The sequence below is a fragment of the Amphibalanus amphitrite genome, unplaced genomic scaffold (assembly GCF_019059575.1).
Source record: "Amphibalanus amphitrite isolate SeventyFive unplaced genomic scaffold, NRLGWU_Aamphi_draft 000071F_arrow, whole genome shotgun sequence".
NCBI classification, from domain to species: Eukaryota; Metazoa; Arthropoda; class Thecostraca; order Balanomorpha; family Balanidae; genus Amphibalanus; species Amphibalanus amphitrite.
In genome coordinates this window covers 761,266-784,302 of record NW_024881567.1, presented here as the reverse complement: position 1 = coordinate 784,302, position 23,037 = coordinate 761,266, and the positions used below count along the sequence as shown (strand labels likewise).

The 23,037-nt window shown below is 50.0% G+C and overlaps 2 protein-coding genes across 2 annotated transcripts in view; one reads left to right on the top strand and one right to left on the bottom strand.

The window, feature by feature from the left end:
- Positions 1–23,037, bottom strand: part of LOC122379101 (protein masquerade-like) — a 215,608-nt gene that overhangs the window by 103,698 nt on the left and 88,873 nt on the right. The window contains exons 3-4 of the mRNA XM_043361032.1: positions 9,122–9,318; positions 6,283–6,406 (exon numbers count right to left, since the gene is read on the bottom strand). Coding sequence (XP_043216967.1) covers positions 6,283–6,406; positions 9,122–9,318 — 321 coding nt within the window. The remainder of the gene's footprint in view (positions 1–6,282; positions 6,407–9,121; positions 9,319–23,037) is intronic.
- On the top strand, positions 20,600–23,032 carry LOC122379093. Its single transcript, XM_043361023.1, has 2 exons — positions 20,600–21,677; positions 21,996–23,032. The coding sequence occupies exons 1-2, from the start codon at positions 20,713–20,715 to the stop codon at positions 22,024–22,026; spliced, it is 996 nt and encodes a 331-aa protein (XP_043216958.1). The 5' UTR covers positions 20,600–20,712; the 3' UTR covers positions 22,027–23,032.

The window sequence follows — 23,037 nt, the reverse complement described above, 5'->3', positions numbered from 1 at the left end:
GACCGCCAGACGCCAGTGGGGTCAGGGGTCACCACACTGGTGAGCGGTTGGACAGTGCAGTGGGTTTGCATGGGTATATAAGAAGTGTTTGCATAATATTTTATTGTTAGATAGCATGGGTGTAGGAGCTGAAAAAATATTGGTGGGTCTAAATATCCATTAGTACCTAGCATTTCCACTGTGGCTACATTAGTTATGTCCAGAGGCGGATACAGCCATTTCCAAAGGGGGTGCCAAAAGGGTGCCAAAGTCCGAGAGTCTCTACAAGAGCTGCATACCTATGTGTATGCAGGACTGAGGAGCGAAAGGGGGTGCCAAACTCAGTTTTGGCACCCTGATTACTGATTTTGGCACCCCTGGCATCCGCCTGGATCCGCCAGTGGTTATCCGCTATTGGTCAATGTGTTTATATGGCCTATGGGCTTGGTTAATGCTAACCAAAGGTGTTTCCATCAATAACTACCTAAAACAACCAGATAACTGACACCTAAACCAAATTATGAACAGTGATAGGTATAGGCACCACGTTGGGATTCTTAATCGACTGATATCATTTTCTATTACCGGAAACAACTGTTAATACTTATACGTTTAACTATGTGGCAACCCTGACTGCGTATAGTATCGCAGATACGCTGATGTGGCCTTTGGTCGTGGGCATTTACACATGAACCTGCTGCTGCGACCCTTATCGGTGTCCGGATACAGAAGCCCTTGAGAACCGGCGCGGGCGGACCTTTCGGACGAGGTCTTGCCGAGGTGATGCGGGAGGTAGAGGACGGACCGTCCATAGCGCCGGTGAGCTATTCTCTAACTATCTCCCGGAGTCAGGGTGGCTGCAAATTTTTTTGCGCTGCCCTGGCTTGCCCGGACTGACAAAAATGTAAAAAATCAAAAAAAAATCCCGAAATCCGAGGAGAAAAATAGGGGTAGCTCGTTTTTTTTTTGTTCCTAAGACTGGACGTTTGAAATTCTCGCCGACTTGCCTGGCGGCGCAATGTTTGCCCCCCCCTAAACTTAAATCCTAGATCCGCCACTGTTTGAGGGTATCAAGATGTCCAAAGTCGCAGCTGAAACGCAAATGTCTCCCTAGAGAGGTAGCTCAGGTTGGAATTTTCAATAGAAAATCACAATTCTAAAGAAAAGTGATTGTCTAAATTGAAAAGTCCCAACCTTCGGAGATTTCATCGGTGTAACACATTCCTTTTTTATACGCTGTTACTCTTGCGCTATCGCTTTGACATACACCTTGTTCGCACAGAACAGGAACCATTTGAACATTTACGTAGTAGTTTTGGTGCCCTCGTAACATGTTACGAAGCTGTCAGAGGCGGTTGACACGTACTACGATTACCCGGCAGGATCCCTACTGGTTGACCTGACCTGACCTACATGCATGAAGACATCATGTGTGATCAAAACTAACATGATACTCGTGATCAGCACTCCGAAAAATCCCATAGCAGCCACACTTTGCGACGTTCCAACAGGTCCCGATTTTCCCGGCTATTGGGTCATTGACCTGACCTGGAAGGTAAACCAAGGACCTAGGCTCTTAAAATTGGGTATTATCGGCTTCCTCTCGTCATCGGCAGCACGTTCGTTTTTTTTTTCGCGAAGCTCAAGCCCGATCATGGGCCAAACGGCAAGGGGGGTCCAACGGAACCTCCCCCCTTATACGTTTGCGACTGGCAAAACACCAATACGGGCGAGGGTTAAGTTAAAGAGTGCCCATCAAAGCCAGACACGGTCGGTCCCACTACGCAACTGACTTCAAATGGCTGCGGCTGCTCCTACCAACCGCAGACCATCCCAGTCAGGAGTCTCATATGCATATTGAGCGCCGGAGGGACTGGCGTCCGAGCTCTTTGCACCGGGAGTCTAACGTTGTACCAAAGCAGCCACGGGACGGGTGTTTTTTTTTTCAGTTCAAATGTTTTTTATGACTTGAATCTTCACTAAGGTAACTATGAGCTAACCTGAATTTGATGACGAGTGTGGACTGAGTGTGGACTGAGTGTGGACTGAGTGTGGACTGGGTGTGGACTGGGTCAGCCGATTAGATTGCCATTGGTTGCGGTCTGGTGTGTGTGGAGTGTGCCGGCCTGGTGTGTGTGGAGTGTGCCGGCCTGGTGTGTGTGGAGTGTGCCGGCCTGGTGTGTGTGTGGAGTGTGCCGGCCTGGTGTGTGTGTAGAGTGTGCCGGCCTGGTGTGTGTGGATTGTGGAGTGTGCCGGCCTGGTGTGTGTAGAGTGTGCCGGCCTGGTGTGTGTGGATTGTGGAGTGTGCCGGCCTGGTGTGTGTGTGGTGTGTGCCGGCCTGGTGTGTGGAGTGTGCCGGCCTGGTGTGTGTGTGGTGTGTGCCGGCCTGGTGTGTTTAGAGTGTGCCGGCCTGGTGTGTGTGTGGTGTGTGCCGGCCTGGTGTGTGTGTGGTGTGTGCCGGCCTGGTGTGTGTAGAGTGTGCCGGCCTGGTGTGTGTGTGTGGTGTGTGCCGGCCTGGTGTGTGTGTGGTGTGTGCCGGCCTGGTGTGTGTGTGGTGTGTGCCGGCCTGGTGTGTGTGGAGTGTGCCGGCCTGGTGTGTGTGTGGTGTGTGCCGGCCTGGTGTGTGTGTGGTGTGTGCCGGCCTGGTGTGTGTGGAGTGTGCCGGCCTGGTGTGTGTGGAGTGTGCCGGCCTGGTGTGTGTGTGGTGTGTGCCGGCCTGGTGTGTGTGTGGTGTGTGCCGGCCTGGTGTGTGTGTGTGGTGTGTGCCGGCCTGGTGTGTGTGTGTGGTGTGTGCCGGCCTGGTGTGTGTGGATTGTGGAGTGTGCCGGCCTGGTGTGTGTGTGGTGTGTGCCGGCCTGGTGTGTTTAGAGTGTGCCGGCCTGGTGTGTGTGTGGAGTGTGCCGGCCTGGTGTGTGTGTGGTGTGTGCCGGCCTGGTGTGTGGAGTGTGCCGGCCTGGTGTGTGTGTGGTGTGTGCCGGCCTGGTGTGTTTAGAGTGTGCCGGCCTGGTGTGTGTGTGGTGTGTGCCGGCCTGGTGTGTGTGTGGTGTGTGCCGGCCTGGTGTGTGTAGAGTGTGCCGGCCTGGTGTGTGTGTGTGGTGTGTGCCGGCCTGGTGTGTGTGTGGTGTGTGCCGGCCTGGTGTGTGTGTGGTGTGTGCCGGCCTGGTGTGTGTGGAGTGTGCCGGCCTGGTGTGTGTGTGGTGTGTGCCGGCCTGGTGTGTGTGTGGTGTGTGCCGGCCTGGTGTGTGTGGAGTGTGCCGGCCTGGTGTGTGTGTGGTGTGTGCCGGCCTGGTGTGTGTGGATTGTGGAGTGTGCCGGCCTGGTGTGTGTGTGGTGTGTGCCGGCCTGGTGTGTGTGTGGTGTGTGCCGGCCTGGTGTGTGTGTGGTGTGTGCCGGCCTGGTGTGTGTGGATTGTGGAGTGTGCCGGCCTGGTGTGTGTGTGGTGTGTGCCGGCCTGGTGTGTGTGTGGTGTGTGCCGGCCTGGTGTGTGTGTGGTGTGTGCCGGCCTGGTGTGTGTGTGGTGTGTGCCGGCCTGGTGTGTTTAGAGTGTGCCGGCCTGGTGTGTGTGTGGTGTGTGCCGGCCTGGTGTGTGTGTGGTGTGTGCCGGCCTGGTGTGTGTAGAGTGTGCCGGCCTGGTGTGTGTGTGTGGTGTGTGCCGGCCTGGTGTGTGTGTGGTGTGTGCCGGCCTGGTGTGTGTGTGGTGTGTGCCGGCCTGGTGTGTGTGGAGTGTGCCGGCCTGGTGTGTGTGTGGTGTGTGCCGGCCTGGTGTGTGTGGATTGTGGAGTGTGCCGGCCTGGTGTGTGCGGATTGTGCCGGCCTGGTGTGTTTAGAGTGTGCCGGCCTGGTGTGTGTGTGGTGTGTGCCGGCCTGGTGTGTGTGTGGTGTGTGCCGGCCTGGTGTGTGTGGTGTGTGCCGGCCTGGTGTGGGCGGAATGTGCCGGCCTGGTGTGTGTGTGGTGTGTGCCGGCCTGGTGTGTGTGTGTGGTGTGTGCCGGCCTGGTGTGTGTAGAGTGTGCCGGCCTGGTGTGGGCGGAATGTGCCGGCCTGGTGTGTGTAGTGTGCCGGCCTGGTGTGGGCGGAATGTGCCGGCCTGGTGTGTGTAGAGTGTGCCGGCCTGGTGTGTGTGTGTAGAGTGTGCCGGCCTGGTGTGTGTGTGGTGTGTGCCGGCCTGGTGTGTGTAGAGTGTGCCGGCCTGGTGTGGGCGGAATGTGCCGGCCTGGTGTGTGTAGAGTGTGCCGGCCTGGTGTGTGTGTGTGGTGTGTGCCGGCCTGGTGTGTGTGTGGTGTGTGCCGGCCTGGTGTGTGTGGATTGTGGAGTGTGCCGGCCTGGTGTGTGTGTGGTGTGTGCCGGCCTGGTGTGTGTGTGGTGTGTGCCGGCCTGGTGTGTGTAGAGTGTGCCGGCCTGGTGTGTGTGGAGTGTGCCGGCCTGGTGTGTTTAGAGTGTGCCGGCCTGGTGTGTGTGTGGTGTGTGCCGGCCTGGTGTGTGTGTGGTGTGTGCCGGCCTGGTGTGTGTGGAGTGTGCCGGCCTGGTGTGTGCGGATTGTGCCGGCCTGGTGTGTTTAGAGTGTGCCGGCCTGGTGTGTGTGTGGTGTGTGCCGGCCTGGTGTGTGTGTGGTGTGTGCCGGCCTGGTGTGTGTGGAGTGTGCCGGCCTGGTGTGTGCGGATTGTGCCGGCCTGGTGTGTTTAGAGTGTGCCGGCCTGGTGTGTGTGTGGTGTGTGCCGGCCTGGTGTGTGTGTGGTGTGTGCCGGCCTGGTGTGGGCGGAGTGTGCCGGCCTGGTGTGTTTAGAGTGTGCCGGCCTGGTGTGTGTAGAGTGTGCCGGCCTGGTGTGGGCGGAGTGTGCCGGCCTGGTGTGTGCGGATTGTGCCGGCCTGGTGTGTTTAGAGTGTGCCGGCCTGGTGTGTGTGTGGTGTGTGCCGGCCTGGTGTGTGTGGAGTGTGCCGGCCTGGTGTGTGCGGATTGTGCCGGCCTGGTGTGTTTAGAGTGTGCCGGCCTGGTGTGTGTAGAGTGTGCCGGCCTGGTGTGGGCGGAGTGTGCCGGCCTGGTGTGTGCGGATTGTGCCGGCCTGGTGTGTTTAGAGTGTGCCGGCCTGGTGTGTGTGTGGTGTGTGCCGGCCTGGTGTGTGTGTGGTGTGTGCCGGCCTGGTGTGTGTAGAGTGTGCCGGCCTGGTGTGTGTGTGGTGTGTGCCGGCCTGGTGTGTGTGTGGTGTGTGCCGGCCTGGTGTGTGTAGAGTGTGCCGGCCTGGTGTGGGCGGAGTGTGCCGGCCTGGTGTGTTTAGAGTGTGCCGGCCTGGTGTGTGTGTGTGGTGTGTGCCGGCCTGGTGTGTGTGTGGTGTGTGCCGGCCTGGTGTGTGTGGAGTGTGCCGGCCTGGTGTGTGCGGATTGTGCCGGCCTGGTGTGTTTAGAGTGTGCCGGCCTGGTGTGTGTGTGGTGTGTGCCGGCCTGGTGTGTGTGGAGTGTGCCGGCCTGGTGTGTGCGGATTGTGCCGGCCTGGTGTGTTTAGAGTGTGCCGGCCTGGTGTGTGTGTGGTGTGTGCCGGCCTGGTGTGTGTGTGGTGTGTGCCGGCCTGGTGTGTGTAGAGTGTGCCGGCCTGGTGTGGGCGGAGTGTGCCGGCCTGGTGTGTGCGGATTGTGCCGGCCTGGTGTGTTTAGAGTGTGCCGGCCTGGTGTGTGTGTGGAGTGTGCCGGCCTGGTGTGGGCGGAGTGTGCCGGCCTGGTGTGTGTAGAGTGTGCCGGCCTGGTGTGTGTGTGGTGTGTGCCGGCCTGGTGTGTGTGTGGTGTGTGCCGGCCTGGTGTGTGTAGAGTGTGCCGGCCTGGTGTGGGCGGAGTGTGCCGGCCTGGTGTGTTTAGAGTGTGCCGGCCTGGTGTGTGTGTGTGGTGTGTGCCGGCCTGGTGTGTGTGTGGTGTGTGCCGGCCTGGTGTGTGTGGAGTGTGCCGGCCTGGTGTGTGCGGATTGTGCCGGCCTGGTGTGTTTAGAGTGTGCCGGCCTGGTGTGTGTGTGGTGTGTGCCGGCCTGGTGTGTGTGTGGTGTGTGCCGGCCTGGTGTGTGTGGAGTGTGCCGGCCTGGTGTGTGTGTGGTGTGTGCCGGCCTGGTGTGTGTGTGGTGTGTGCCGGCCTGGTGTGTGTGGATTGTGGAGTGTGCCGGCCTGGTGTGTGCGGATTGTGGCGGCCTGGTGCGTGTAGAGTGTGCCGGCCTGGTGTGTGTAGAGTGTGCCGGCCTGGTGTGTGTGGATTGTGGAGTGTGCCGGCCTGGTGCGTGCGTGCGTGCGTGCGTGCGTGCGTGTGTGTGTGTGTGTGTGTGTGCCACTCACTGGTGCCACCCGGAGCCGAGTAGGGCTGCGGCTGCGGCGCGCCGGCCGGGCCGTCGGTGAGCCGGTCGGCCGGCGGCTGCCGCTCAGCCACCGCTGGTGACGGCGTGCTCGGCGCAGACGCTTCCTGCCAACAGCGCGCCGACCGCTATCAGTGTGGGCACTATCCACCAATACTGCCAACAGTCTGCAGGAATTACACACTTTTATTGATGACACACATGCCATTCAGAGTTCCAAAAACTGCCCCTTCTCCAAACCGCGTTGGAGAAAATAATTGACACAATCTGCAAAGGTCAAGGTCAGTTCAGGTCATCAAAGCCGTACCGTAAACGGGGGCGACTTTGCCTAGCTGGGTGACTTTGCCACTTTTCTGGAAAATATTTTAAAGTGGCCTACCTACAGTGATATTTTGCAACGCTAGTCATTATTTTTGCTGCATAAATGAAAGACAATTATTGACTCTTTGAAAAACGAATGCATTTGCTCAGTAACAATAAAATTGTAAACAACTATGCTCCATTTAATTGAGCTATATAAAACGGCGGATTTATAGAGGTTCAAACTTTCTTGCATACAATCATGTTTGAAAACAGCTGTGGTTGGGATGTTTTAACTGCGTGATTATCACATGACTATGATGCTATTGTGATCAAAGGAAAATGCATTCATCGATTTCTTCTGTTTATAATTGGGGGTGGCAATGTCAGTAGGTGAAATGGAGGTCAGCTGGGGTGACTTTGCCACCTTGTTTTCCATGCAATTATGATAACCTCCTTCTCTTATGCGGCGTAGTTATGTTCGGCCGATGATCAGTCGGCGTCGGCCGGTGACGGTGAGCGCCGGCCAGCGCCGGGCGACCGTAGCCCGGGGCGCTGTGACGTCACATGCATGACCTGGCGCCCGGGGGGGGGGGGGGGCGGCGCCGGGCGACAGACTGTGGCTGTGGCTGAATGAGTGTGCGCACTGCGCGTGGAGCCACACACTACATTCTAGATAATTTCCTGTCCAGCTCCCTTTTGATCTAAAATCCAGTTGTCAACATGCCAAGAAGATATAACCGAAAGTTAGGAGCAAGGAGGTATAGAGACTATACTGAAGAAGAACTGCAGAGGGCAGTGGAAGAATGTAACACAGCATCTGTAAACAAAGTCGCAAAGAAGTATAGTATGCCCAGAAGGACACTTTCAAACAAGGTAAAACAGTTGCACATGAAGGAACCTGGAGGTCAACAAGTGTTCAGCGATGACCAGGAGCAGGTATTCACTCACCACATTCTGAAGTGTGCTGAGTTTGGGATGCCTCTTGAAAGGATTGACCTCCAAATGCTAGTGAAAACTTACCTGGAACGTCTTGGAAGAAAGGAGAAGCGCTTCAAAAACAACATCACTGGAGACATTTGGATCAAAAACTTCTTGAAGAGATACCCAGAGTTGAGCGAAAGGAGGTGCCAGAACATCAAGAAAGCTCGATCCCAAATTGGAAAGGAGGGCATCGAGGAGTACTTTCGGCACCTCAGCGAAACGCTGGAGGATGTCCCTGAAGATCACATTTTGAACTACGATGAAACGAACTTCAGTGATGACCCAGGAACAAAGAAAATGTTGTTTCGGAGGGGCTGCAAGTATCCGGAGAGAAATATGTATGCCACCAAAGGTAACATTTCTGTGATGCTCTCAGGAACTGCAAGTGGACAAGTGCTGCCCCCATATGTGGTGTACAGAGCAAAGCACCTGTGGACAACATGGACTGAGGGAGGACCATCAAAAGCTCGCTATGGAAGCAGCAAGAGTGGATGGTTTGATGGCCAAAACTTCGAAGACTGGTTCAACACCATCGTCCTCCCCTGGACCACCAGGCTTGAGGGAAAGAAGGTGATGATTGGCGACAATCTGAGCTCACGCCTGAATTCTGAGGTCGTCAGGAAGTGTGAGCAGAGTAACATAGCCTTTGTCATGCTCCCTCCCAATAGCACACACCTAACACAATCACTGGATGTCGGTGTGTTCGGACCACTGAAGAAGGTTTGGAGATCAGTGCTGAAGAAGTAGAAGCTGAGAAACTCATCCGGCAGCGGAGTGGAAAAGAGCACATTCCCTGGCCTTTTGAAATTGGCCATGGAGGCATCAGAAGCAAACATCTCCAAAAATCTGCAAGCTGGCTTCAAGGCTTGTGGCATCTTCCCACTGGATCCTGAGGCTGTCCTGAAAAGGATACCAGATTCGGCCGATCGCGAATAAGGTGCGAAATCAAACGTAAAACTCTCGCTCTAGAACAACTCGCTAATGGCGTAAGTGGAGCTCATAGGGTGGTGCCTACTACCCTTACCAGCTCGCCCTTACTGGTAACTGCCGCTTTCCTTGCGCTCACAATAGTGTGGTTATATGAACCAGTCTGTCGGCAGTCGGGTCACCCTTACCAATAAGGGTCACTTAGCCGCTAAGGGGAGCTATATGAACCGGGCCCTGAGCCCGAGCGGCGAATGACCGGTCTCGGTGTTGCGGCGCAGTGGGCAGAGCTTAGCTGTGGCGCAACAGCGGACTCGTCTACGTCATGCTAGCCTCTACCACGGCGCAAAGTTTTCCCATCAATTTTTAAATATTATCAGTCAACGACAAGTGCCTTTCATTTTGATATTTTGTTATGAGACCATATTGGTAAAAATTAAGAAGTCGTCTCAAACTCATTGTGTCAACTCATTGTGTCATTGTGTGAAGTTTGGTTGAAACCAAAGGTATAGGTAACGAAAAATAGCCTAAAAGGAATGTTGCAGAGGGTCTGAAATGCATGGTAGGTGTGGAGCCGTTGTTTTCCCATGCATGCACTGAGCGTAGTGGCTTACCGTGTTGGCCGTGTGCGCTGTGCCAGCGGCTGGCGTGTTGCGCCGCTGCTGTTCGGCGCCCAGACAGCAGCGCATGGCCGGCTGCGGACACGGCTTGTCCTCCAGCACCGTCTGACAGTGGATGAGCGCGGCCAGGGCGTGGTAGCAGCTGCCCGGGCAGCCGGGGCTCTCACCGGGCCGGCTCAGCCGCAGCACATCTGTTGGCACAAGGCGCGCCGGCCGGCGCCACAACCGTCAGCACGCCGCTCTCAGCTGTATGTGCGTATAGCCAGATCTTGAACAAGCGGGAGGACAGGAGGGTAGAGGGTGCCCAGAACAGCTGCTGACGCTGCGGCTCTTGATAGATTACGCACGGAAAACAAAACAGAGCTTGCATATCATGTTTTATGTCAAGGCCTATGACAAGGTAGATAGGAACTTACTTTTGAGGCTATTGGCTTCAAAAGGATGCGGGCAAAATTTTATTCGGGTCATTGCAAACAGTTTTAAAGATACAGTCAACGTCCTAGGAAGCGAATCATTTCATTCATACCGTGGGGTTAAGCAGGTTGCAGCTAACAGTTGCTCGTTGTTCGCCTTTAAAGCTAAAGGAGTTCGGCGTGGATGGCTATCTCGGGAATTTGCATTCTTTGCTTTTTATGGATGATACGGTTATCAATATTGCTATTTGTGGTGGGTGCGTCTGTTCTGTCTGTGGTCGAGGTCCCGACTTGGTGGTGCTTTGCGTGGACTACAGGCCAGACCGTTGCACCTAGCCCGGTGAAAATTTGCACAACTTATAGATCAAGGATGCGCGACGTGCCTTTGAGGGACCTGGGCTTGATCGGTTCGATAGGGAGCGCGTGGCGCGTGCCCAAAAAGTGCAAATTCGCGTCATAGACTTTACATGTATAAATCGGCGTGCGAAATCGGGCGAAAACAGCCAAATTTGCCCGACACGGGTCCCGTCCCGGTGCAATATCTTGGTGACCAGGGGTCCGACCGGCACGGGGAAAACAGCATCGTGTAGCTAATTGAACGGGCTATCGAATGGTGTGCGATACAGAGGATAGCACGCGCCACGTGCACCGGGGAGGACACTTTTATGTGGAAAATTGACGTTTTGGACGGATTTCGGAATTTATATTATTTTCAGGTGACCATCAGACGGAACGAGTTGAAACAACGCCTATTAGCAATAAAAATGTACCGCCTCTCATGGAAAAATTGTGAAAAGCTGATTGATCCAAATCAAGGTGGTACAGTCCACAGCAGAAGTAATGTGTGGTTTCAGTCATGGGTATGTTCTGCTTCTGCAGCCTAGGAACGATTAGCCAGACTACAACGAGACTTTAAATGTAGCTTAAATGTATCTTCACCCTTGCAGCTACAACTTTATCTATTGACGTCTTCTTTTTCAATCAGTCCGCATTTAAAAATCGTCGGTCAAAGCCATCCGTTGAGATTGGTAAAACCACACATTACTTTAGCGGTGGGCTGTACAAATCACGGAGAAAATGGTGTTTGTCAATTTTGTGCCACTTTGTTTATCAAAATGGTTTTGCTTCATGATCTGGTATCTGTGGCAATTAAAAATGGCACCGTTGGAAAGAGCATTCAATTTTGTCCAAGGTTTAGTCTTCATTTTTGCATGATGAGCAACAGTATTCTTAAAAATGTAAATGTTCCAAACCATTACATTGTTTTTTTTTTAATTTTGCTCCCGACAGGCCAAGGCCCTGGTCGGGGTAGGGGTTTACATTGTCATTTTTAGCGAAATTCATCGATGGCCCTCAAAAGACTTCACGTCAGTTTTCGAATCATTCTAAAGTAGAACGCATGATATTCCGACACGGGCACCTCGATGCGATGGATTTTTTCTTTCATTACAAGATGCTTGGCCGTCAAAAAGCAATCGAACGAAATGGATACCAACCAAATCGACACAGACCAACCCAATACCCACGGGTCAAAAATAACCCTTCTTCGCGTTGCGGAGCACGCGGGTAACTTTAGTATTAGCTACTTCAAGAGCGAGCATGGAATTGAAACTCAAGCTGCTGTATGATCTGCTGCAAAAGAGATGAATATGTCCATGCATCCAACGAAATCGCAGTTTATGACAGTTAATGTAAATGACAAAAGGCCTTTTGAGATAGAAAATGCTAGAATATGCTACACTGATAGTTATACCGGGTGGCCCAGAAAAAAAAACGTTCCCAACTTTAAATCAATATTTCTCAGAAAGTGATAAAGATACAACATTGAAACTTCGAATAGTCAATGCGGCACACATTTTCAGTAAATGGTGCGATTTTCATGGTGTTCGGTATATTACTTTTTAAACGGTTCGTGTTTCAAGCATGCCATGTAAAAATTACTTTTTTGTTCCGATGCCTACTAAAAAATGTGAGGGAACGGGTCACTTTCACCCCGCGGCACCGCGGCCTAGAGCCATGACTTCAACTGGCAGCTTGTCTCATTGATGGTTCGGGTATCAGGATGACACATTCCCTCAGGCAACCACGATGGTTCTGTGCCAGCGGCATCGGAAGAAGTTTCCAGTTTTCTGACCATCTTGTGGCTCAAATGCTTTCCTGGCTGAGGTTAGGTCAGGTTGGTCAGGTATGTTCAGGTCCCATTTTTTTATGGACACTTGGCAAATTAAAAACTAACAACCTAATCTAAGCTAACCCAACCAAACCTACACAACTACTTACTAAAGGAACTAAGCACCTACCTACATACTTGTGCCTACATCTCATATCGTGTCAAAGTAAAGTTCCTTGCTGGAAGATTACCCTCAGTACTTTTTATCCCAGCCCTGTGAAGAAAACTAATACCTCTAAGTTCGAGTCACTTCTGGCCATCCACAGAAAGAAACACTGAGAGCTTTGCCATTGTATATTGGACCAATAATCCCTATCACGAATAGTTCTATGAGCACATTACGTAGGGTGAATGAAACGTTTTGAGCCTTATATAGTTACAGGTGACGCAGATTAATGAAACTTTGTTCACATATTTTGCCACTATTTATATGGGTGGACACCAAATGGTGAGGTCCTAGCACTTTTTTCCTCACTTTTTAAGCGCCTTGAATAATGTTATTTTGGGTAAGTGCTCCCGGCGTCAATGACGTCATTATTTTTTGTGAAGTGTCATCCAGTCATTTTTCTTTAGGCTTAGAAGGAAATAGACACCCTAAGGATACCAATGCTGGTCAAAATATTTCATTTGGGATAGATTGGAAGGTTCAGTAATTGATTTTTTACATTGCAACCAGTGAAAAATACCCAGAAGCATTGTCCTGGTGAAACATGACTAATTTTGTCAGCATTGCCGTTCTGGGGCCGTATTCACGTCGATCATTTTCGTAAGAATTTTCTTAAGTTTGACCTACTTCTTAAGTAAATTTTTTTATTCACGTGAACTTCGTCGATAAAAACTTAAGAAGTGCCGACGTGAATACCAAATTATACTTACGAAAGAAAATCGACTTACGAAGTCGACGTGAATACGGCCCCTGATCTTCCTGATTTTCTAACAAAGGTGCATCAGTGGGTCATCCTAGTAATGTCCAATTACAGTAAGACCCTTTGAAAGGAAGTGCGATTGCAAGACATATCATTTATTTCCCCAATTACGGAACACTTTCCTCCTTAGGCCTGTTTCACTAACAAATAAAGTGTGTAATTACAAAGAAAAAACTTGAGTTTAAAAGAAATAATTACCAACATTTGAGATTTGGATTTCACGAAACCTCCGAGCATTAATTTCGAGTTTAAAATTTACCAACTTTTTTACAAGAAAAAAGTTTGAAAGAAACATCGAAATCGCAAACTTTCTGTTTCACGAAGACCAAAAACTTGAAAGAAAACGTTGTAATTACAAACACGAAATTCCAGTGGCTCTTACGTTCGGAATTTTATTAACTTTTGTGCAATGATGCAAAGCAATCAATTATTTAAAACAAATATGATATGCTGAATCATTATATGCTCTTTTTTACTTACCACAATCCCTACGAACCAGCTACGAGCAATAAATAAATATCGTCATGTTTTGTCATTCGTGCGCCATAATTGCATTCAACAGTCTTCTCCTGTCAAATGTTTTGGGTGTTATTTTCTTTCAATAATAAAATATTGTGAACTATCATTTATACCATTTAGAAACAGCATCATTATTTATAATTTATTCATGCATCTTTTGACATGAATACTAGACATAATTTGATAAGAAGAAGCAATATCTGTAACATGTTGTAGTTCTTGATTAAAAACATTTTTACTGTTTACAAGTTTATTTACCAACTCTTTTTATCGGAGGTGCCGCTGATGATGAAGTTTAGTGAAATCCGATTTTACATAGTTTGCAAAAATACTTATGAATTGTAAAGTTCAAACACTTGTAATCGCAAGTTTTTAGTGAAACAGGCCTCTGGTTGTAACTCTGACATTTAATTTTTCAGATTAGAGACGTGCTTTCACTGATGCCACTGCTCCTCCGATTCTGGATTGAAGTGAAACACCCACAGTTTATCAACGGTAGCAAAAAGTGACTTTAAATTCTCAGAATCTGCTTCAACTAGCGCCAGATGTCAGTACACATCTCTCGCCGTGCTCTGCGATAAAAAGCCAAGAGGCCCAATGAGCAGAGACCTTTATCATGTCATACCCTTTGGTAAGAATGTCGCCAGCTTGCTTCTGGGAGATGTCCATTCTTACCGCTATCTGATGAGGTCACAGTAGTGGATCCAACATCCTCACCCTTAGAGCAGGGTCAGTGTTTTAGGATATTGTCACATTCTACGGCGTTTTTGACATTTGTTCATCTTGAACACTGTTCCGGCCTTACTTGAAATTAGCAGCTGAAACCTTAACAGTGCCATATGATGGGCCACAACCAATAAGTTTAATTTCATATTTTTTTTAAAATTTCGGATGAAGGCATGCGTTTCAAATCGCGATACTTCGTAAAAGTTCGGTTCTCGATTTTCTCCCTTTTCACTGAACGCGGAATCTTCTTCACTTTAACGCGCTCTAGAAACGAAACAAAAAGGAATAGGACTTAAAACTTGGTGTACACACATAAGAATAGTGGCAAAATACATATATGACCAAGTTTTCATTAACCTGCGTCTCCTGTAACTGTGTTAGGCTCAAAACTTTTCATTCACCCCACGTATATGATCACATTGTTGCATGGATTGTCACATTCACAGTTATTCAAGCTTTCTCCTCCAGTAGCAATCACAATGGAAATAAGATCGCATGTTTCATTTGACAGACACTGAGTACCTGATGCACATTACCATCTGCATAGCATAGTAAAGCTGCCAGAGTTCGTTCATTCTAGATTTTTCACTTGATAGTTAGCACTATAATTGATCTTGCTGTTGTAAGTTATGATTCAATATTCATACTAATGCATCAATATGCATTCATCACCAACATTTTCTGCCATGATACTGCTCAGCGTGCTCTTCAGTAATGATCCAAGATCTCCTGCCATATTTTAGCTTGTTTTCGGCCAATGAGCTCTTAAATTAAAAGAGCTCATAATATATATGTTACAGACCGTATGAAAACTCAGTCCGTTTGCAAACGGCCTGGCCCAGTCAGGCCGTTTGAAAACGGCCTGAAAAAGCCGGCCGTTTGCAAACCGCCTGAAATATCAGGCCGTATGAAAACGGCCTAGGCAGTTTGAAACGGCCTAGACAGTTTGAAAACGGCCTAGTCAGTTTTCAAACGGTCTGGCGAAGCACAACAGCCTCTGAAGATTGAACTTAATGGATCCAGGTTGGTCGATGATCAGGTTGCATCCATGTGAATGCTTGCGCATTCCATGCCGAATGACTCGTCTACATACGTCGAACATTTTCTTACTGTGTTGATGCTGGGCCCGACCCTATTTCGACAATATTACTAATTATACAAGTTCACGGTCCGCCTGTGTACGGCCATCCAGTTGATGGAGCCTGGTGAAGGCACTACTGGTGAGGTCTGGTGAAACGTATCACTACAAGACTCACCAATTATTTTGCGGCATAAAACACGGGAGCGCGCAATGGACATCAGAGTTCACAGCAGTGGCGCGGGAGCCGGGGGGGGGGGGGCTAGCGGGGGCTGAGCCCCTCCAACTTTTCGGGCTGGGGGGGGGGGGCTCGTAATGTATTTGAGCCCCCCCCCCCCCCCAGCTGGAGAAATCGAAATCGGAAATCTACCAACATAATTTCATAGATTCATACATAGGCGCGGGAACCGGGGGAGGGGGCAGTGGGGGAAGCTTGCTCCCACAGCTCTGGGGCCGTGGGGGCGGTGCCCCACAACTTCTTATGAGGTCAGGAACCGTTGGGGCAACTTGTCCTCCCCAAATTAGGGGTTGTGGGTCACAAAGGAACAAAGCATGTAGGTGATAAATCCACCTCTTTCACTGGCTCAGCAACTCATTTGGCAGATTAAAACCTTTATTCCAGGCTGCCAAAACGGTAGTTTCTTTACTCAGCTGAGACGGAATAGGTTCCTGACTATTTTGCAAATATTTTATTTTTTTTTGTTGAAAAGGCCAAGGTCTAAAAATAAGTGGCCTAAAACCGGTGAGAAAACTAGATTTGGGAGTACCCTAGGTTGATCTACATTATGGTTCAGCCCCCCCCCCCCCCACCCACCCAGTCTGGAAGAAGTTCCCGCGCCACTGGTTCACATTAGAGTCCTCACCGCGCCCGGTCGACCGCCGCGCCGGCGCGGCGGCTGGCCGGTGGCGTACGCCGGCAATACTTGACCATTGCGGTGGAAGGCGAAACTTTGAAGTCCGGGGGAAGCCCCGGTCGACCGGGCGCTATACGGGCCGGGTTTCAGTTCTGCTAATCTCTTCCTGACCAGGCCTGCATTCGTCATCGGGAAAATCAGGGAGAATTTTCCGGAACTAGCGAAAATCATCGGGGATCACGAACGGTATCGCGATAACGAGACATGCTGAAGATAGGCGCTCAACAACCATTTTCCGACGGAGAATATCCGAGTGACAATATTTTTCCGGATGCCGAATGCACCTCAGGATTTCATGATGCTATGTAATGTCATGAAACGGTCGTGCTTCAACAAACTCAACATTGTCCAGCTGTAACTTTATGCAGACCAGATTGTTTTCAAAATGCCTAGACCGTTTGCAAACGGCCTGGTGTCTGGAAAGTTGTCATACGGCCTAGACGGTTTGCAAACGGCCTGAAATTTCAGGCGGTTTGCATACAGCCTGGAATTTCAGCCCGTATTCAAACGGCCTGACTTTTCAGTCCGTTTGCATACTGACTGGGCTGTCCAGGCCGTTTGCAAACGGCCTGAATCGGGCCAGGCCGTTTGCAAACGGCCTGAGTTTTCATACGGCCTGTAACATATATAATATATAAATATGCGTTTATGCTCCCTTACAATCTAATTCCATTGGCTTTGTTGATCAGCATTTTCTGTTAGCGTTCACTCACACACCAGTCAGAACATAAAAGCGCCAGTTTAATACCAGTAAAACGCCTTTTGGGCGAAGAACGAGCGAGCGAGCTAGTGAGCCCTGCACGTGCGGAAGGGCGAGAGGGTACTTCCAACGGGCTTGCGCAAAGCACCCTTCTAACCGGTCGCTAGCGGTGTACCAAATTTGAACGCAATCGGCCCAGCCGTTCCTGAGATCTGGAAGCGGCATGCTGCACGTGCGCACGTGCAAACGGGGTCCAAACTGACTTTTGCACGGCACCCTACTAACTGGTCCCCAACCGTGTACCAAATTTGAGCGCAATCAGCCCAGCCGTTCTCGAGATCTGGAAGCGCCCCCTGCACGTGCGCACGTGCAGTAGCACCTTAACCGAAACACATGGGAATGCATTGTCTGGTGGGTGCCTACCTGTATGCCAAGTTTCAGCGAAATCGCCCCAGTAATTACCGAGTTATTAAAATGGGAACAAATTTGACACCTCCTATTGTTGTATTTTGCACGTGCACTGGGGGTGACCCACATGCATCAAGAGTATCCTATATTTGGTAGAAGGGATGCTGCTATCCTACAAAAATTACCGCAAGCCAATCGCCCAAGCGGCTGCTGAGATATGAGCCTCTCAAAATCACTACTTTTGCAAAACAGCTTGAACACCCTTGACTTTTCACGTGGCACGTGCCACGACGGTCACTGCGATGTACCAAAAGTAGTCAATTACGGGGTAGAAGGGATGGGGCTACCCAACAAAAAAGACCGCAGGCCAATCGGTCCAGCGGTTGCTGAGATATAAGCCTCTCAAAAGCGTTACAGGCCGGGCCGGGCCGGGCCGGGCCGGGCCGGGCCGCTCATACTGAGATTTTTCCGTTATATTGAAAAGACTCACTTCGCTCGCTGCGCTCGCTCGCTCGTAATTATGTAATTGGACTTGTCGAAATCCAGAAATACATCTAATAGTTATTTAAGATAATATTTTATGAAGCCTTTACCTGCCTTTACCTAGGCGTTATTTTTTTTTTTTACCTGAAAGAATTATTGAACGCTTGATTATATATGTTGTTGTTGATTATATATATGTATTGAATTATATATGTATTGTATTATATTGATTATATATGTATTGAACGCTTGTGTTTAATAGAGCTGTAAGGTGCTCTCCTAATGACCAGTGAGATTGATTTGAAAGGGATGTGACAATGCAACATGGTGCATTTTCTGAAGCTGTCAAGCTAATGATGATGAAGGAACAATTGGTACCCATATGCCATAATTAGTATTCTGTACCTGAGTGCAAACTCCCCTACGGCAAATGATTAAACCATTACAGGTTTTAAAAGGCTCCACCACTTTCAATGATGTTGTTGGGCATCCTTTGCATGATTTTTACAGGCTAGACTGCTAATCAGAATGCAATATTAAGGATTTAAAATTTTATATTTGAGTACCTACTTAAGATTGAGCTTGAAATCTCACAGCCGTGGCCACAGCCGTAGCCGTGGAGATATTTGCAGCCGCCCCGGCCCACAACCATGGGGCTGCAGCCAGCCGCGGCTGCAGCCGGCCGGTGCAGACCTCTAGTAGCAAGCAGGGGTGCGGAGCCGGAGCCGCCGGAGCCGGCACATTTGCCCGGAGCAGGAGCCGGAGCCGTGAAACAATATAGCCCGGAGCCGGAGCCGAAGCCGAAGAATTTAATAGTAACTATTAAATTCCGGCTAAAAACAGTGCATGCTTTATAAAAGAATCATTCCAATGACGGTCCATTCTTACGGTCCTGAAATCACCACTATTTCCGGCCTCTCCTACGCAACTCATGTCCAGACGTAAATATGCTGTAAAACGTCAAAATTCAAGCATAAGTAGCTGCTCTATCATTTTCAGTTTACTGTACAAGAAAGTAAAATGAATGCCAGCGTTGAGAGCGTGCAGAAATGTGTCGCCAATGTCGAGTTACAGCCCTTCCTAAAAAAACGGCCAAATTACCCCATTATCCCCTACCGTATTTATGTCTCTGTGCTAGGGCTGAGCCACTCAGCGACTGGGCTGGGAAACTTGCCTCGTTTCCTCCGCTACTCCCAACCCGAGTCAGCGTGTCAGTTCTAGACTACGGTCGCTTTCGCGACAACCCGCTCCGCTGGGCGCATGAAACACAAAGACCTGGAACGGGGCCTCGCCGCGCCACTGCACTGGCGCTCCCAACTTTCCCTGTGTTGCGTCAATGCTTGGCGCTGGCGTATGGCGGAGACCGGCCACCGGACCGCGACGCGCCCCGCCGCCTCGCCTACGTGTGCGTCCATTTGTCGCCAAACTGCCACAGTTGCGACATCGGCACACAGCATGCAATCCTTCGGTCGCCATACCTCAGTGCAAGGCCCTAAACCATAAGGTTGGACGAAGTTTTCTACCAAAAATGTACTAGAATTGCTCATGAGTCCAAGCTTTTTCCCTTGTTTCTTTACAAATATAGCGTAAACAAACCGCTTCTCTGATTAATGTTTTGAAGTTAAACAACCAATTGCTTTAAATTCAATAAATTAAAACATTCTATGAGAAAACACTTTTAAATGGCCTCCTTACAATGAAATACCAAAAGATGAAATAATGAAATAATTATTGATGATTTCGACCACAGGTCATTATCAAAATAAGCCAGACAGAACTTTTGTCAGACACAACGGGAAGCTCACAATATCGGCAGAAAAATTCACATTTTCAAACATTTCACGTGAACACATTGCATATAGAGCTCACCTAAAATGCTGCTACAACTAACGAATGAAGTATATGTACAAGTAAATTAAAACATTTTTCAAGTAACAGCCTAGCTAATTTTAGTCTAACTCTAATAAAAAAATCAGGTAGCTACACCAAATTTTTCAGGTGCGACATATATTGCGCACTCAAGACAAATACGTATAGAGTAACTAAAGGCGCTACTAAGGACTTTTTCGCATGTTTTGCTGCTTGGGTCTTGGCTTGGGTTTTGTTGGGATTGCTTTTGTTATGAAGTAAAGAATGTTAAGGAAGGTTAGCAGTCTCTATCGTTTTTTTTGTGTGTGTATTTCCAGGACTGTCTCAATTATATATTTTTGACACACATTTGGGGCGTTCCACGACAAATCGACAAGTGCCCTACACCCTCATATTTTATTTTTTGCTTATAATTGGTCTAATAGGTTGTGATGGGCGGGGAAGCCAGCTGTGGCAAGGATTTTTTTCTTCGAACAACGGTTTCCGAGATATAGCCTAGGGCAATTCCTGGAGGTCACGCTGCAACCCTATGTTTGGCGGCTTATAACTAAGAAACTATTAGTTTTCTATGATAAAAACTTTATATGGTTCAACTCGCAATCAACCATCAAACATTGAAGCTATCTCGGATTTCAATTTTTAAAAATTTTGATCACGCGACCTCTTGACCTATTTTTAAGAGTGACTTTGATATTTTCCCCACTGAAAGCTGTAATTTTGTCTGATGGCGATTAAAGCCTTATCAATTGTAATTCATATGCGATAATAAAAAAGTGGTTATCGGCCTGCGTTGACCTCGGGTCAGGTCATTTTTGTGACCTGCCTTTTATAAGTCAATGGCAGAAATATTGGCTACCACCGAAACGCATCTGACCGGTTCAAATACTTATGAATTATATTGAGTTAGGCTGTTATTGATGGCACTGCTGCAGTTTTGCATCAGTGACCTGCTGAAAGGTCATTCGAGGTCACCCGTTGAACACACGACAATAATTTTCCTTTTTTTTGCTGTACCTTTTGATCTAATAAAGAAAGAGACGTGGAACAGGCACCATTGTGTTTGCTTTGGACCAGCGCAAATTCGCTTTGAATTTCGATATTGATGACCTAAGGTCAGGTCAAATTCTTGACCACCCCATTATAAGTCAATTGGGGAAAAATCAGCTCCCTTATTTTTAAACTAAAACGCGTCAGAATTGCCTAATAGACCATGAGTGACTTCATGTACGATCAACTTTGACTACCTTCAGTTGACCGGTCACTCCCGGCGCGGACGGACGCGGCGGGCAGCGCTCCGCTCTGACGCACGCGCCCGAGCGCCGACAGCCACAGTGCAGTGACGGTAACTGGTGTTTATTGTGTGTGAGGCGAGGGCCACGATGGCCGATCCGAGTCGCGACTCTGGTGGTGTCGAAGCTGCAGCTGCCAGGTCGCTCCGGAGAGGATCGTCCGTCAGTGAGTTGGTCCGGAGCTACGACGACGGAGCGGGGAAGAGAGACCGCTCCGAGTCTGGTGACTCTGTCACCGCGCCGATGGGTAAGCGCAGGCCGCTCGACCCCTCGCCTCGCAAGGGAGAGGTGAAGGAACTCATCGAGGATGCAGTGGAAGGAATCGAGAGTCGCCTGTCCCTGTTCATTTCCAAAGAACTACACGAATTCAAAGCCAGTCTCCAGACAAAATTTGATGCTCTCCACGCGCGAATCAAGGACCTAGAAGAGCACGTGAACGAAAAGGATCTGGAGATAGAGAGGATGTCTACGGAACTGAAAGAAACGCGTGAAGAAATGAAGAAGCTTAGCGAGAGGAGTGAGAACGCTGAAATGAACTCGCGAATCCCGTGCCTGATTTTGTCCGGCCGAGCAATGGCGCCCCACCGCAACCCGAGCCTGGCTGCGCCGCTGCGGCCGGCCGCCGGGCGGGCGCCCGGGGGCACGGACTCCGCCGGCCCCAGCGAGGAGCGCGCGGCCGGCGGTGCTGCGCTGGGCGGTGGCGGCGGCGGTGGTGCCGGGGGTGTCGGTGGTGCGAGGTCTGGGGAGGGAACGAGTGAGGAGGATGTCAACCAGCTGGTCATCAGAGTTCTGCAAAGCCGGTTCCCGGGCTTGGGCATCTCTGTAAGCGACATCGACAGGGCTCACCGCCTCCCAGGACCAAATCATCGTGTAATCGTCCGATTCGTCCACTCCGGTTCCGGATCGATAAGAGAGCGACTCATGACGAGAAGGATGGAGCTGCGAGGGAGCAACGACCTGTACATCAACGAAAGTCTAACCGCCCTGAAGAGCCAGATTCAGCGGTCTCTGCTGGAGGCTAAGAAAGCGAAAAAAATCTACACTGTTTTTACCAGGTGGGGACACGTGTACTACAAATCAGAAAAATTTGGAACAAGTACTCGGGTGGAATCACTTGCTAAGGCTCGTCAGCTAGGGTTCAGCGTCAAAGAATAAGCGTACTCATATATATGTGTCAAGGTTGCTCGTTCACGCTTGACGCACTTATACAGCCTTGCGAAGTTCGCTTACCAGCACGTGTTCACTATCTGCTAGTCGCTTACTTACTCGACGATAAAGGATCGTTGTTGATTTTGATGTTTGATGTGTGTGCATGTCTACTCGTCAATTGTGTTCTCGTTCTCGTTCTGCGTTGTCCCATGTCTGCCTTGCAGACGACGATCTCGGCTGGTGCATCGGCTGTGAGTGTCTGCGGCGGCGGCGGCGGCGGCGGCGGGGTCGGACTCTTCTACACGTGCAGTGGGAGCCGAGGAGCTCGATGTGTGATCGGCGCCGCCTCTGGTGTGCTTCGGCCGCGGTCTCCGTCGGTGCCGGCGCCCGTCGCTGGCGGCGCCTGTGGCGGTCTGTGCCGGTCGTGCACGTTGCGGCGGCCGTCGGTCCCGCGGTCCACCCGCTGGTGTGGGTGGCCATGCTGCCGCGCCCCGCGTCTCCGGATGCCAACTGGCGCCCGCCGAGGGGGCCGTTCTGTCGCGAATCGTCCGGTCCCGGCCCGAGTTGCAGATGCAGTGTGGCACCCTTTTCGTGAGTATGGTCACTGGACGGATCGGCCGTACCGTAACGCACCAGGAGAAAGCTATGTCCAATGTAGTACTATATTGTCTCAGCAACACATACAACAAAGTAGTGCAAAAAGGAAAATGAAGTTTTGGTTTGGAGCAAAGTTCAGCACCGCGTCTAAGGTCGAGAGACAAACACTAACATTTTATGAGAAACATTAAAATTGCATCAGTAAATGTCCGGGGTCTGGGAGGCCAAGAGAAACGCAGAGATGTTATGCATTACCTGAGAACTATGAACTTTGACATTATCTTCCTTCAGGATACTCACCTCACAGAAAATAAAGTTCAGTTTCTAAACTCGCTGTGGCGGGGTAAGACATACCATTCTTGCTTCACAAACAACAGTAGAGGAACCTCAATTTTGATCGACAAAGGTCTTCAACATACCATGCTCTTTGAATTCGTTTGCAGGAGAGGTAATTATGTTATTATTGGATGTAAAATAGGGTCAGACACATATGTGTTTGGGTGCATATACGGTCCAAACAAAGACGAGCCAGAATTTTATCGGGAAATAGGCGAAAAACTGGAAAGTGTCGAATGCGATCACATCATTTTGGGTGGAGACTTAAATTTTGTGATGAATTATCAAAAAGACTGTCATGGATATGTTCGAGAAAATAATATTAATGCCAGA

What these genes read in the sequence shown, in the direction of transcription:
- LOC122379093 (XM_043361023.1), top strand. Translation starts at nt 20,713, where the DNA reads ATGGCCGATCCGAGTCGCGACTCTGGTGGTGTCGAAGCTGCAGCTGCC. An exon ending in ATCTACACTGTTTTTACCAG is followed by an intron (nt 21,678 to 21,995) that starts GTGGGGACACGT and finishes TCTGCCTTGCAG; the next exon opens with ACGACGATCTCGGCTGGTGC.